Below are 16,164 nucleotides of genomic sequence, written 5' to 3' on the forward strand. Positions count from 1 at the left end.
TTTCTGCGGGCGCCAACGTGCGGTATTTTTTTTCCAGATTGTGGAGGGGGAGGGAGTGTGGTACTCTCTGGGTTCTTCGCCCTGTCGCCCGCCAAAACCCCCAGCGGGGGCTAAAATGTTTCGGGGCGTCTTTTGTTATTCTAAAGTCTGGTGGTTTTTTTTTGCCGTTGATTCTGTCTACCGGGTAGAATAGGGGGGATTCCTTTCTCCCTCTTTTTGGGTGTGGCGTGTGCGGGGGGTTTCTCGGAGTGTCTGTCTGTTCTGTTTGTGTGTCTGTGTGTATGTCCACCCATCTGCCTGTCCGTCTGTCTGTCGGTCCGCCAGTCTGTCCTGACCCGTCTGTCTGTGATCAGTCTTTCTCTACTCCTCCCCCTCTCTCTCTCTCTCTCTCTCTCTCTCTCTCTCTCTCTCTCTGGTAAAAAAATATTTCTCCCCCCCCCCGAAAACCACTGTTGTCCACAGAATGTAAATTCTTCTTTTTTATCAACGTTTGCAGACGCAACATGCTTTCTAATGTTTTGACGAACCGAAAATTATGTTCTTTCATTTGTTCCTTTTTCTGGTAAAAATGCTCCTACAGGCAAGGACGAGTGTAATGAATGCAGCTCTGTTTTGCTGTTGAATCTTTGTAGGTTGATGTCCTGGAATATTCAGTCATTTTAATTTATCTTATATTATCTTATTATAACTTACTAACACTTACACACACACACACACACACACACACACACACACACACACACACACACACACGCACATGCAGTCACACTCACTCACTCACACACACACACAAACACACAAACACACACTCACACACACACACACACACCAAAAAAAACCCAAAGAAACATGCACACACGCAGGCTTACAGTCACATGCATAATATAAAAGAACAGTAATATAAACAATAATAATCACAGATGTTGTTTGTTGTTGCTACAAACCCCTTTAGCTGCGAGCATTTCGCTTTTGGCAGCGCAATGCCTCCATCAAGTAATATAACCAATAATAATCTCAGATATAATTTGTGGGTGATTGGCGGGTGCTCTGGTGTGGTTTGCTGCTTCTTATTTCTTATCAATCATCTATCGTCCTTTTCTCCCTTTGTTCCTTTTTATGTTTGTTACTCTCTTGTAACACTTCTTATCTTCTGGTGCTCATATGACCTTATGCAGTTGCGAGCGCCGTAAAACCTATACTAAAACGTTTTTTAAAAACTATCAGATATAGTTTACAGACCGTGACTTTGTGTTTGGGAGGCAGCTGTCCCCTAAACTCTTCCGAGCACGGGTATGTGTACTCTCCAACCTGCAGGTTCTCGGGAGCTGGGGAAAAAGACAAAAATAAGGGTGAGAAATGACGTAATCATCATCATCATCCAGTGCCAGATCTGGGACAGACATCGGCGATCATGGTTCTCCATTCATTCCTTTGCTCGGATGTTCTAAAAAAAGCTACGTTTCCCTGATCTTTCCCTGTTACCCATTTGTTTAGATTCGTTAAATATGTTGTTCTGGGCCTACCCCTACCTCGTTTGCCCTCATTTTTGTTAGTGAGAGCAAGATGTTCAAGACCCTTATATCTATTCAGGTGTCCCAAAAACTGCATTTATCGTTTTCTGATTGTTTTTAAGATGTAATTAATGACATAATACTTGCCTATCGTAATGTGAAATGTACGGACAAAAATGAGTTGCTTGTCTGATTCAAGCCCTTTGAAATCACTACATCACGCTTATAGGTGAAGTTTTAACAATTTATAGGTATGAAATAATAAAAGGCATGCTAAACTTTAAAAATATGATTTGAATGAAAATCTAGTAAAAATTTGACCCTAAAGTTGGTTTTTGGCCAAATATCTCCTATTGTGGATTGTGAGAATGTGAGAGATATTATCATTATGAGCATCATTTGACTACCTTAGAATAACTACAAAGTTTTATCTGACATTTAAGGGCCGTTTTGAGTTACTAAAGCCATGAGGTAAAAAAACGAATATTCTATCTGCTCAAATCAAAATCTTAAGATTATTCGAGGTTGTTAACAAAATCCCCCTCCCCCCCCGCCTAAAAAAATTGTTTTTGGAAAGTATATTATTATTATTATCAGCACTATAAGTATTTTTAATTATACCGAGTTGCAAAAGTTCTGTCACTCCCACCTTAAAATTACAATAACTCATTTACTACTAAACATAACCAAAAGAAATTTGGTACACTCGATCTTTATTCATTTTCTGCCAACATGGCATAAAAAGAATTGACAAATGTCTTCTCTTATTCAAGGGAGATAATTTTATTCACACTGACTCTTGCAAAATCCAAATCAAAGTTTACTCAGTATGGCTTGTGGCCTCTTCCAGCTTGAATTACTAATAACAAAAAACATCCGTTCATTGACTGATTTGAAGTCCTTATGGTTGCCTAAAGAATCCCCTGCCATTCTTTGTGGAGTGCAGCCTTTAGTTCCTCACCAGTTTATATGTTGGCTTATGGCTTGTGGATCTTGCAGGCCAGTCCAGAACAACGATTTGATGTGTTTGGAAAAAGTTTTCATTGATTGTAGCCATTTGTGGTTGGGCGTTGTCTTGTTAGCAGATTTCATCATCCGTGCCATGTAGAGTAGTCATCGTGACAAAGAATTTCGTCTCAATAATGTCGTTATTTGAGGTTGCTTTAAAAGGTAACTAAATGTATACGATAAAAAGCAGAGATTCCACCCCCTACCATCACATTTCAGCCACCTTTGGGCCTCTTGGGGGGGGGGGGGAGGGGGCGTTCGATTTGTGAAATTTCTATTCTCTTTTATTTTAAACACTTTTTCTCTTCCATCAAGGCGACGAATTGAAAACCTTAACCGTTGCTGAAAAGAACACTTTGCCAGCAGTTTTAGTTAATCGACAATGTTGTGGGGCCAATATTTGGCGATTTCTTCTATGAAACAGTGTTAGAATTGTTCCATATAAAGGGCGATAATCACGTAATCCACGATCTTATAAATATCTAATAATGATGTTTCAAGACACTTCGAAGTGCCTGGCAGTCTCTGCACTAAGTTGGAATGGATTTTGAACTTGGGTGTTGACAATAAACCAATTCTGATGTCGAGTTGTCGCCCTTGGTTGACGACGTCTAGGCTTGTCTCGGATAGTTCTAGTGGTGTTAAAACGTTTGTTCAAGCGTTAGATGGTTCCTCTGCAAACATTTACATGTCTTACAACAGCAGAAAGCGCGATTAAATAATTTATCATACACACAGCCCTTTTATTTTTTGAATTTATCATTTTTTAAATTTTGAAAACAGGAGAAAAAGGTATCCAACCTTTAAAAATTACGAAATTTTATAGTGTGTTAGGTGTGTTTGCATATTGTCTACGTGATGCAAAGCAAATTTTGTGTGTAGAAACCGTTGATTTCAATACAGACCGAGATAAATCAATACCAACACTTTGTTCACGCACTACTTCCGGTTTATGATTTATTTGGTCTGCTCTTGCCCAAGAAGTCTCATAAGTCCAACAAGTCATACTTTAAACTTTTACCGCAATTCTAACGCTATACCGAAATTTAGCGTAATATAATGGGTGTGACAGAACTTTTGCAACTCGGAATATATTGTTATCATTGTTAATGGTATTATTGGTATTATTGGTATTATTTTCATTATCATTGTTGTTATTGTTGTTGTTGTTGTTGTTGTTGTTTCTGCTGCTAATGTTGTTGTTATTGTTGCTGATTTGGTTGCTGTTGTTGTTGTTTTTGCTGTTGTTATTGTTGTTGTTGTTATCTTTGCTGTTGCTGCTGCTGCTGCTGCTGCTACTACTGTTGATGTAAATATCGTCACCTTCTTCTTCTTCTTCTTCTTCTTCTTCTTCTTCTTCTTCTTCTTCTTCTTCTTCTTCTTCTTCTTCTTTTTCTTCTTCTTCTTCTTCTTCTTCTTCTTCTTCTTCTTTTTCTTCTTCTTCTTCTTCTTCTTCTTCTTCTTCTTCTTTTTCTTCTTCTTCTTCTTCTTCTTCTTCTTCTTCTTCTTCTTCTTCTTCTTCTTCTTCTTCTTCTTCTTCTTCTTCTTCTTCTTCTTCTTCTTCTTCTTCTTTTTTTTCTTCTTCTTCTTCTTCTTCTTCTTCTTCTTCTTCTTCCAATTATTATTATTATCATTATTATTATTATTATTATTATTATTATTATTATTATTATTATTATTACTCATTTAATTATTATTATCATTATTTTTTTATTTTTTTTATTATCATTGCTGATGTTATTGTTGTTCTCTTTGTTGTTGTTCCTGCTGTTGTTGCTACTGTTGCATCAAACTGTGTCTCTCTCACTCACTCTCTCTCTCTCTCTCTCTCTCTCTCTCTCTCTCTCTCTCTCTCTCTCTCACCCTGGCAGGAGACCCGGCCCAGTTTGAGCCGGAGGTTGTTGAGATCCCCCACGCCAGAGATGACAGAGCTGAAGGTACATGTCGGGATGCTGGCAAACTGTTGCAGCTCGCTACTGCTGGCTCCAGGGCCTATGCCCAAGGTGTAGATCATGATGCCCGCATTCTTGAGCGGCACCGCCTCTTTCATGGCGGACAGGCTGCAGGGTAAGGAACATAATTTGAGATTAGTTCATTATTAGTATAGCGGGCCGGTTCTATGATCTAAGAAAAGAACATTATTTTGGATGAGCTTATTATTGTATAGTGGACAGGCTGCAGTGCCAATGGAAAAGAAAATTTGAAAAGAGCCTATAGTATAGCGAAAAAGCTCAAAGATCAATGAATATAAAAACATTTGAGATGAGCTTATAGATCAAGTGATAAAAAACAAACAGGTTCTAAAATCAAAGGAAAAAAACATTTGAAAAGTGCTGGGCCAATGGAAAAGAGCATTTGAGATGAGCTTGTATGGAATGGGTACCCAGCCATAGACAGGGAAAGATCTTGTCAGTGTGTTAGTGTTTTAGCGCCTATAAAAGGCTGCTTGCGCTGTATGCTTCCCAGGAAGTTGAGGTTGTTTCAGAATGCTCTCAGATCTGTTGGGTAATAATATAGATTGTGAAGCGCTTAGAGCTTGCTGTTGAGCGGGGATTTGAGCTATACTTAATGCTAACTATTATTATTATTATTATTATTATTATTATTATTATTATTATTATTATTATTATTATTATTATTATTATTATTATTATTCAAATAAACTTTGTAATTGTAAGGCAGCGGGGTGGCGTCGGTAGCCTAGTGGTTAGGCTACCGGACTCGTAAGCGTGAGATTACGAGTTAGGGGATTCGAGCCTCAGCTCGGTCCGACGTTGTGTCCTTGGGAAATGCATTTAACACGAACTTCCCACTTGGCTCGGTCCTACCGGAGACGGACGTTAAACTAGGAGGTCCAGCCCCTTAAATAACCTAATAGTGTTGATATTAAACCTATACCATTTTTTGTAAGGTAGCGGTTTAGCGAACAGGCTTTAAGATCAAAAGAAAAACGTTGAGAAGAGCCTGTTATAGTGTAGCGAACTGACTCCAAGATCTATGGAAATGAACATTTGAGGTGACCTTTTAGCGAAAAGGCTCTTAGATCTATGGAAATGGACATTTGAGATGACTTTTTTGCGAACAGGCTCTAAGATCTATATAAATGAACATTTCAGATGACTTCATAGCGAATAAGCTCTAAGATCTATGGAAATTAACATTTGAGGTGACTGAATAGAGTACAGTCTTCAAGATAAATGGAAAAGACCATTAAATTGAGATGAACTCAGAGTCAACTGGCTGCTGTTGCAGTGGGGGAAAAAATGGAGACGACCTTAAAACTGAACAGACAGACAGACAGACAGACAGACAGACAGACAGACAGACAGACAGACAGACAGACTTATTTATATGAGCACTCTATATAAAACCTATGTACAACTCACGGGTCGTCCGACTTGCTGTCGGTGATGAGCACAATGACCTTCTCTGCGTCTGCGCGGCCGGCCGGAAATACCTGGGAGCGCGCCATCTTGAGAGCGTCTGTGGTGTTGGAGGTCCCGCCAATCCTCGGTGCCAGGTCTAACTGTAGGTATGTAGTTGTTGTTGTTATTATTGTTCGTTTAGATTTAGTAAGGTTTTGCGGAGCTCGCAACTGTATAAAGTCATATGAGCGCCAAGGGGTGGATGTCAACAGAGAAGTTCAAAATGAAGAATCAAGCTTACTCTGCTGGCCTCTTTAACCTCAATAGCACAATGTCTGCTTCGACTATCAAGGCACCCCGGAAACAGCAGTTTACAAGAGAGTAACAAACATACAAAAGTTGTTGTGGTAGTTTTTGTTATTGTAGTTGGTGTTGTTGTTGTTGTTGTTGATGGTAATGGTTGTGGTGTTGGTGGTGGTGTTTGTGTCGGTGATGTTGTTGTACCAGTCGTTCGCGGACACTTTCACTCGCGTTACCTTGTACGACTTTTTTTTCAAGATTTTGACCTAAATATCTCGGAAAGAACTGAAATTCACTCACAGACATTGGAATTGATACAAAATTATACTGAAATTCCACGGAACTTGAGAATTGACAGTAATAATTTTGGGTTAAAAAAGGAAGAATAATATTGCTAACAGCTTTTAAAAGTGATGCTAAAATCTCACAAAGAGCCAAAAATTGGAGTCCGTTTAGGATATCATTTAGCTCCTACATATTACAAAAATAGACGTTAACTCACAACTTAAAGTTATCTTTAAAAAGGCAAGATAACAAAAAGCTTTGGAATTCAGCGTATTCTATCAATCTATCAATCAATCTATCTATCTATCTATCTATCTATCTATCTATCTATCTATCTATCTATCTATCTTATATATATCCATCTATCTATCTATCTATCTTATATCTACCTATCTATCTATCACTAGATCATTAGTCCATAACACGTACAAAACATATTACTAACTTTTCTAGAAGCACCTGAGTGTGTGATATAGCGGTTATGCGCATCACTGTATCACGTAGGAGACCCCAGTTCGATTCTTGGGTTGAAATGATTTTTTTTTACCGAGTACCTTGGTCTTTCTTCTTGAATGGAGTAGCCATCTCAGCTTCGAAAGGCCCTGATAGGCATGGTCGGAAGGTTGCCTTCTTAACTCTTTCTGTACCACGAATCATCGACACAATTATGGTCATGTAATAGTGTTGGGAAAAAGTAAGACAGACAGTTTGAAACAACAGAAGGAAAGTGTAGAATTTAAGAAGAAGGAACTATCAGTGGTGCCCTCCAACCACCAGAGTCAAAAAGTCGTATAAGAGAGACACCGATGTGCTGGGTCATGGCTTAGAAAGAGTTAATTATCTAGTTTGTGTAGTCTAAACAGCCGCATGCACAGCTCACAGCTGAACGCTAGTTTGTGTTGATGGGGGCCAAAATAAAATTAAAAATCCTAGATTTTAGAAATAAAGCAACCAAAGAAAAATAACATACACACACACACACACACACCAAAAAAAAAAGATCAAACTGAGAAAAACCTACCAACGTTGTAAGTGACTGCAGATCCGTACTCTTGCTGAAAGGAAAAGCCAGTATAGCCCGGTTGCTGTAGGTAAGCAGGGCAACTCTGTCTGCGTTGGGCCCCAAGCCATTCGCCTTGTCAAGGGAGGCCACCACGGTCTTCATGAACTCTGCCACGGGCGACCACTGCTGCACTATGGAGCTCGTGTCTACCACGAACAAAAGGTCGATGTTCCCAGTTCGAGCACAGTCTGGAGGAGAAGAGAGAAAAGGGTGGAAAAATAATCCGTGCTATTTCAAAAGTTTAGGTTTCCGTTTGTTAAGCAATAAATTTGTAGAAACACTCACCTCACCCCACCTCACCTCTCATCACGTCACTTCACCACATCTCACCTCACCTCGTCTCATATCACCTCTCCTCACCTCACCTCACCTCACCTCACCTCACCTCGTCTCATTTCATTTATACTTATCTGATCTCACCTCACCTCACTCCACCTCTCCCCACCTCATCTCACCTCATCTCACCTCACCTCATTTAATCTTATTTGATCTCATCTCACCTCACCTAATACCACCCCAGCGCTCACATGACCTTATGCAGTTGCGAGTGCCTTAAAACCCTCTACTATAAAAAATTCCACCTCACCTCACCTCACCTCATCCCACTTTAATATTATTTCTCTACAAAAGCGAAGGGAATTCTCACTCACTCTTCTCCATGGTAGCTGTGGAGTTGATAAACTCCTGCGCGGGCTTCCCAGGGTGGATCTTCTGTGACCAGAAGCTGGCCTGGCCTGTGACATCAGAGGGGAGCGGTGACTGGGCGCTGTCCAGTTTCAGTAACATGGCTGTAAAAAAAATAGTAGTTTTTTGGGCACTTGTATCACAATAAGGTCCAGTTTCAGTAAAGACGCTGTGAGAAAAATAGCAGTTTTTTAGGGGTTATTATTTATTTTTTTTTGGGGGGGGGGTTGTTGGAGTTTTTTCGGCACTTGTAACACAAAAGAACCAGTTTCAGTAACAAGGCTGTTAGAAAAATAGCAGCTTTTTCGGCATTTGTAACACAAAAAGATCCACTTTCAGTGACAAGGCTGTAAGTAGGGCGAAAAATCTCAGAGGTCCTGTGTGCAAGTTGCGCACGTTAAAGATCCCTTGGTGGTCTAAAATCGATAAGAGTAGGCTTCGGCCGCCACCCGGGCAAAATTCAAAATTTCCTACCAACTGAAAAAGTTTAATGTGTCCCGCGCGCTCATATGAACTTATGCAGTTGCGAGCGCCGTAAAACACTTACAAAAAACAAACAAATGGCTGTAAAAAAATAGTAGTTTTTTCTGCACTTGTAACACAATAAGATCCAGTTTCAGTAACATGGCCGTAAGGAAAATAGTAGCTTTTTAGGTGTTTTTTTTGTTTTGTTTTGTTTTTTTTTTGTGTTTTTTTTTTTGGGGGGGGGGTTGGTAAGAGTTTTTTCGGCACTTGTAACACATTAAGATCGAAGAAAAGAATAATTGTTTTCTTAAATGAAGCAGAAGACATCAAACTTGCTATAGATTCAAAAAAATTTTCAAATTCACTTTCCCTATCAAAACCACCACCACTACAATCATTACAACCACCACCACCACTAACAACAACAACAACAACAGCAACAACAACAACAACCATCACCGCCATCATCACCACCACCACTCCGCTCTACATCAACCCATTTGCCATTCAAAGAATAACTTGGATGGACAACATAAAAGCATGGACTGAACTGGGTATGGCAGAATGTGCAACGGCAGCTCACGACCGTGAAGGATGGAGGGTCATTACACGTCAACCTCTGAGTCAGAGATGACACCTCCAGGTATCCCAATACATTTTGTTTTATTATTTCTCTTTTCTTTCTTTCTTTTATTTATTTATTTATTTATATTTTTTATTTTAAAAAATTAATTAATTAATTAATTTTATTTATTTATTTATTTATTATTTATTATTTTTTAAATTTATATTTTATTTTGCTTTTTGTTATTTTGTGCTTTTTTGGTGCTTTTTTTTTGGGGGGGGAGGGATATAAAACAGGGCCGCTCTTTAGACGGCTAAGAGTTTTACAGTGCTTCTGAACCAAAGAGTAAACAACTAAAAGACTACATAATTATATTAAACTAGTAACACAAACCTGCAGCGATGCCGGAGTATAAAGGTTTGAGCAGATCCGCCCACTGAACAGTGAACCAATCAATGCCCAATTTCTGCTTGATAAGGGCGTATTCCGCTGTGAGGCGAGCGGACTCCCGCTCGGTCCTGTCAAAGCGGGACTTGTCAATCTGGGAGGTGTGGGAAATGTAATGGAAATAACGTTATTATGTAATTATAATAAGAAATAGCATTTGTATAGCGCATATCCCCGCTCAACAGCAAGCTCTATGCGCTTTAGACTATATGTGAGGCAGCGTGGTGGAATCAGGCTCTCTTCAAAATAATCAAAGTGAAAAAACTTTTGTTTTTTGGCTCAACACCTTTCATGCCCATTAAAGAACTCATTTCCGTGTGGATTTTTCTTAAAAACGTTGATGAAATGAACAGTTACCACGGACTCTTAAGCTAAGGAAATAACTAATCTTTGGCGGCCATTTTCTCACTTATTTTACCCCCGAAAACTGCTGACCCCAGCAGACCATAGAACACACTCCGAAACATTCTCAGCCTAACGGGAAGCATACAGTGCAAGCAGTTGATTAAGCGCTCAAACACTAGCAAACTGACAAGATCTTTCGCTGCCTATGCCGGATATCCATTCCCACCTGGGTGAAGTGAGGAAAATTCGTGTAAAGTGCCTTTCCCAAGGACACAACGTCGGGGCCCCTGACAGGATTCGAACCCACGACCTTACCGTTGCGAGTCCGAGAGCCTGACCACTAGGACACCGACGCCATGTAGTGTGTGTGTGTGTGTGTGCGTGTGTGTATGTGTGTGTGCGTGTGTGTGTGTGTGTGTGTGTATGTGTGTGTGTGTGTGTGTGTGTGTGTGTGTGTGTGTGTGTGTGTGTGTGTCGAAGAAGAAGAGTTTGGTAGCAGTTGTTTTTTTTATGTCAACCATCGGACTTTGGAACATGGTGTGTTAGGAACTAGGTGATCAAAGAGCTGTCAAACATGAATGCACGTGCGGCCGATGTATCCCCTGTGTTGAGAGGTTCTTCAACCAACGAGCTATTACGACTATCATCACATTACTGTATGGCTCAACTGTTTTAGGAAGATTTGATACCCTTTGTAGCATGTTTTCTGTACCATAACAAAGATTCTGTATAACAAGATAGTTCACTCCTCTCTTTGAACCAATTTAAAAAGTATCCTCAAGATCCGGAGGCGCAATCTTCGAAAAAGCGCCTGCTTTGCGAACAGGGTTGCCCTTCTTGTGTGGAACAAAAACCAAAAGTGAAACTAACAGGTTTTTGTATGAATTGTAATTAAAATTTCGGAATAACGCCTTCTTGAATGGTTACGCTGACAAAATTCCTCTTCAGTCGGAAAGGGCGACTATTTTCTTCGTTTTATTTGCCTTTAGAACCAGAAGCGAGAGGTTATCAAAATAAAATATACCCAAAACTCCGCGCTAAGCGAACCGGAACTGCTGATGCGCAAGGAAGTGCTATCCCTATACTTCTTCTGGAGAAACGAAAGAGAGCTTTCAAAACAAAGACTGCAGCGACATCTCAACAAATGCGCGGACACTTTTTTTGGCCGAGTGAACTATCTTGCCATGTACAATCTTTGACTATAATCATTACTCTATGATCACCTTTATTCGATATCTCTTTTTGCCAATTTTCGATACCTCATCAGAACCATTTTTGGATATTTCTGTGGCACTGTATTTGATACCTCCCTTGTCTAATAAGTATTTAATAACTCCATAACCCCAACACTATTCGAGTTTCCCTAGATCTGTGATCAAGGTTCCGTTTAAATCTAGTCAATATTCTGGATAATGTAATCTTACTATGCTCTAAATAGTTCACCACCGGCTCAGAATTTTCAGTCAATATTCGATGTCTATTGACCTGTCATATTTCGACACTTTTTAGCATGACATTAATTGATAACTTTCAAGTCAGACCATAATAATTTTCATGACATCTAATTAAATTCGTCGTATTATTATCTTATGTTAACCAGAATTACTTTTCATGAATTTGAATGAGGTATAATGATATGGATAGAGATCACTTTACCTTTCTTACACGTTTTTAAAATAACTCCAATTTGTATATGCAGTCAATGTGCAGTTATTTAAATTATACTATGGTTTTGCTTAGACTAAATTCACATGTTTATTGTTTCTAAATAAAAATCAATAAAAGTTTCCTAAGGCATACAAAGTATCTCAACGTTTCCCCTATTTCGAAAAAACTCCTTGCTTGTTTTGGTTTTTCATTATTTAAAGCCGCTTAACTGTTCTGTTCATTGTTGTATTGTTACACTTTTTTAGGTAATTGTCTCCCTTATCCAAGCATTTATTGGGGGCTGCTGTTGATTAAATACTTCATTGAATCTACTTCATGAATGAGGAGTCCTCTGATATTGTGACTCTGTATTCTTCCTTCAAAATCAACTATGCTTGGTCCGGTAAGTAATCCCACATTTCAGTTGAGAGGCGAAACGGTATTTTGAAAAAATGTGTAGGCCCAACGATCGGTTAATCTGAATCGTGATGCAAAGGCTGGAGATGAAGGGAAATAACCGAGGAAAAGGCTCGCCCACCACAAGTACAAAAACAAGAACGCCCATATCTCCAGCTCAACTTTGTCGATGGTGCTGTTTTTCTTTTCGTTTTTCGTTTTGTTTGTTTTGGGTTTGTTTTTGTTTTGTTTTTGTTTTTGCTGTTGTTTGTTTGCTTCTTTTCGAGGGGTTTTTTATATTTTGTTTGTTACTTGTTCAGCTTTTTTACTATTTTTGCTTGTTTTGGCAAGTGTTAACTGCGTTCGCAACCGCATAATGTCATAAGCTGTTAGATGTTACCTACCAGCAGTAAGAATGGGCCAATGAGTAGCTGCAGAAAGGCAGCAAAAACAGTCAGGTGCCCAGTGGAAGGGGCAAAGGGTATCGGGGTGGGGGCAGAAAGTGGAGACGAAGGCAGACGACAGAACATGGTTAGATGTGGAAAGGAGGTGAAAGGAGACACATTTAGAAATGAAAATGTTCCGTCGCTGCCATGTTTCTGAACCGAAAGCTATTGAATGAGAGGCCAACATCGAACCTCCAGACCACGAGAGCACCCGATGGTGATAGTTGTGCTACCGAGAGACAGAGATAGAGAGAGATAAACACACACACACACCACACAGCGAAAGACAGAGAGCCTAGAGAGAGAGACAAAACAGACAGAAAGAGAGAAAGAGAGAGAGAGAGAGAGAGAGAGAGAGAGAGAGAGAGAGAGAGAGAGAGAGAGAGAGAGAGAGAGGGTGGACAGAGAGAGAAAGACAGAGAGAGAAAGACAGAGAGAGAAAGACAGAGAGAGAAAGGTAGAGAGAGAAAGACAGAGAGAGAAAGCAGCGGAGAATAGGCAGGAGAGACGGATGGTTCACACGTAATAATAAATGGAATACTCGGATAAAGGCTCCAGGTTCCATAAATCTTCGTAAAGTACTCTCTCAAAAGCCATTTCCTCAGTCATTTCCTTTCATCCCCTGCCCTTGCTCCACGAGTCTCATTAACCGATCGTTTGGCCTAAAAGTCTTTTTTATAACACAACATCACCTCACAAGTAAAATGTTTAAGACTTATTAGACACAAATCATAGTTGATTTTGAAGGTAGAACACTCAGTCACAATACTAGAGGAGTCCTCTTTTATGAAGTAAGTAACAGCAACCCGAAATAACTGCTTGAGTAAGGGAAACAATTACCTTAAAAAGTCTTATTAACCAACAGTAAACAGAAAAACAGAAAAGCCACTTTAATAAGTGAAAGACAAATATTGAGAAACTTTGAAATGTCGAAATATTAGGAAATGTTTCAAACCTTAGTAAGCCCTTAGAAAGCAAATTTTTTTCAAAATGATCATTTTGATAGATAGAAAATATTGTAAGCAAAACCATAATAGAATATAAATGTTGGTACACCGACGATATAAACGAATCGAGATACTTGAAACATGTATATGGCACGTTAGGTGGTCCCTTGTCTCCTCACTTCACTGCCCGCTACTGTGGCGGCATTCTGCTACTTCATTAAATTGGGTGATCATTTTAAAATATCAGGTAATATAAAGCAATCAACAATCAACAATCAACAAAAAATCGAATAACGAGGCTTGAACTTGAAGGTCACAGATAGCTGAATGATAATAGCCAAACATTGTGACTTGTTTGTTACTGCATATATACGCAGCAAATAATGGCAGGGTGCAATGAAGAAACCTAGGAGTTATCTAATACTGAATACAAGTAAAGTTGGCTGGTATCGAACCTTTGATCTTAATCGATGATAACTATAACCATACAATGATAATAATGTTGAAAGTTTCAAATTCGTATAGATTAGTCTTTAAAGTAAAGCAGGTGTCGAAGTTTAACGAATAAAGACCGGATGAAGGGAAAACAAATAATGTCAAACCTAAGGAGATATCGAATAATGATCAGGCAAAAGTAGCAATCAAAATAAGATGCTAAGGGACCTCATGACTAGGGAAAAGTATTATCGAATACTGACCGTATCAAATAAGGAGGTATCAATAAATATTCATCTTTAAAGAGTATCGAATAATGTAAGGTAGGAATTTATCAAATAATGATCGAATAATCACAGGTATTACTAATTACGGGTAGGTATCGTATAAAAACGCACCAATGTTAGGGTTAGGGTTAGGGTTAGGGTTAGGGTTAGGGAGTATTTGGTCCCAACATATATAACTTAACCTTTACTACAAAAAGATTACGTAAGATTACGCAATGCGTTTTAACAATAACTATTTTTTTATCCTTCCTGTAAAATTTGCCTCTCTTCATGTAGCCGTTTTTTTTAATAACACGTTATTATCCACAAATGAAAATCTCACATGCCAAATGCCCCCGTCAAAACCCTGGACATAGGTCATGCGGTCAGTTCCGTCCTGGGTCTCCACAAACGCCAGACGCCTCAGGAAGTCGTAGTCATCGCTTTGTGGGAGGCAGGGGGGGGGGCGGAGTGGGGACGGGTGAGAGGAGGTACGTGGAGGTGAAAATTACAAATAAAATCCAGAGAACAATGCTTTTCAACATCACAGAGAAATTATTTTTAAAAAACAAAAAATATATACCCCCCCCCCTTGCACACACACACTCACACAAACGCACACCCAAAAATTACAATTTATGTATACATTGTTTTGTGCTTGTGCATTGCCCTAGACTGGAGACATTGCGAATTTGACAACCACTTCAGTATTGCAACTGATAATGGAGGAGAGTTACATGGTAAATGGTATAGCTTTAACGCCCCTATCAACACTGTTAGATTATTTAAGAGGCGGGACCTCCGAATTCAACGTCCATCTCCGAAAGGACCGAGACAAGTGGGAAATGTGTTTAAAGTGCAACGTCGAACCGAGCTGAGGCTCGAACCCCCGTAACCCGCAATCTCATGATTACGTGCCCGGGAGCCTAACTGCAATAGGCTATCGACCGACGCCACCTGGAAGGGGGGAGGTGGGGTGGGACGGGGTGCTGCACTACTGGTATTGATAAGAATGTTGGCTTTGATTTATTTCCGTCTGGAATACAAGATACAGAATGAGCTCCGTGCTCTTAGCACTTTCTCTTCTGACCCAGATGGTTTAATGCTCTACGTAAACGTAAACTTTAAAAAAGTTTTAGTAGAGGTTTTACGGCGCTCGCAACTGCATAAGGTCATATGAGCGCCAGAAGATTAGAGGTGTAACAAGAGAGTAACATTCATTAAAAAAGAAGAAGGGGAGATAAGGACGATAGATGTTTGATAGGAAAGAAAAAGCAAACCCCACCAGAGCACCTGCCAACCACCCACGGGTAAACTTTAACTCCCCCATCTGAAACCTACTTGACCTGACAAACATCTAGGATCTTCACCCTCCGTGACGTCACATTAGGTCGCTGTGACGTCATAAGTAAAAAAAAAATGCCATTAACGTATTTATGCAGAATGTGGGTGTCTACATTTCCCCTTTGTCCAGTAGTTCTGTAGGAAAGAAGTGCTGATACCTGAAGAGACACACGTCTTTTATCGTCTGGATGACCGCCTCCACCACTTTGGCGCCTTTTGCCCCCGGATCCTGGACATGATTACTGACCACTTGAGCGGAGCCACGACTGACCAGTGACGTCATACACAGGGTCAGAGAAATCAGCCGCACAGTCGTTGCAGTGGACATTGCTCTTGTGAGACAAAAAAACAAACAAAGCTAAACTATGAAATATTTTATAGTACGTTTAGTAAAAGTACAATTCATTCTTTTAACAATTCTCCTTGCTTTCCGTATATTTTCTTACCTTTTTTTTCAACAATTGAAATCTGAATTGCGATATTAAAATCATGTTTTGGCACTTGCAACAGATGCCACAGATTAAGAAATTATTTGGGATTAAAAATGTATACAGCTGATTCAAGAATTTTTTTAATTTAGATCTAACTGGAGGAATTCTCAAAAGCATTCAACACGGCCCACGTTATTTTTGGACCCTCCCCCCC

General features: G+C 39.6%; 1 protein-coding gene across 1 annotated transcript in view; it reads right to left on the reverse strand.

Moving 5' to 3' along the window:
* The window catches only part of LOC106012179, a 31,868-nt gene extending 16,021 nt beyond the window's left edge, over positions 1-15,847 (reverse strand). The window contains exons 1-8 of the mRNA XM_013084294.2: positions 15,678-15,847; positions 14,519-14,618; positions 9,640-9,787; positions 8,183-8,320; positions 7,491-7,720; positions 5,906-6,045; positions 4,383-4,579; positions 1,240-1,325 (exon numbers count right to left, since the gene is read on the reverse strand). Of these exons, the coding sequence (XP_012939748.2) occupies positions 1,240-1,325; positions 4,383-4,579; positions 5,906-6,045; positions 7,491-7,720; positions 8,183-8,320; positions 9,640-9,787; positions 14,519-14,618; positions 15,678-15,847 (1,209 nt within the window). The remainder of the gene's footprint in view (positions 1-1,239; positions 1,326-4,382; positions 4,580-5,905; positions 6,046-7,490; positions 7,721-8,182; positions 8,321-9,639; positions 9,788-14,518; positions 14,619-15,677) is intronic.
* Positions 15,848-16,164: the final 317 nt, after the last annotated feature.

This window comes from Aplysia californica, unplaced genomic scaffold, assembly GCF_000002075.1.
Source record: "Aplysia californica isolate F4 #8 unplaced genomic scaffold, AplCal3.0 scaffold00283, whole genome shotgun sequence".
Lineage (NCBI taxonomy): Eukaryota > Metazoa > Mollusca > Gastropoda > Aplysiida > Aplysiidae > Aplysia > Aplysia californica.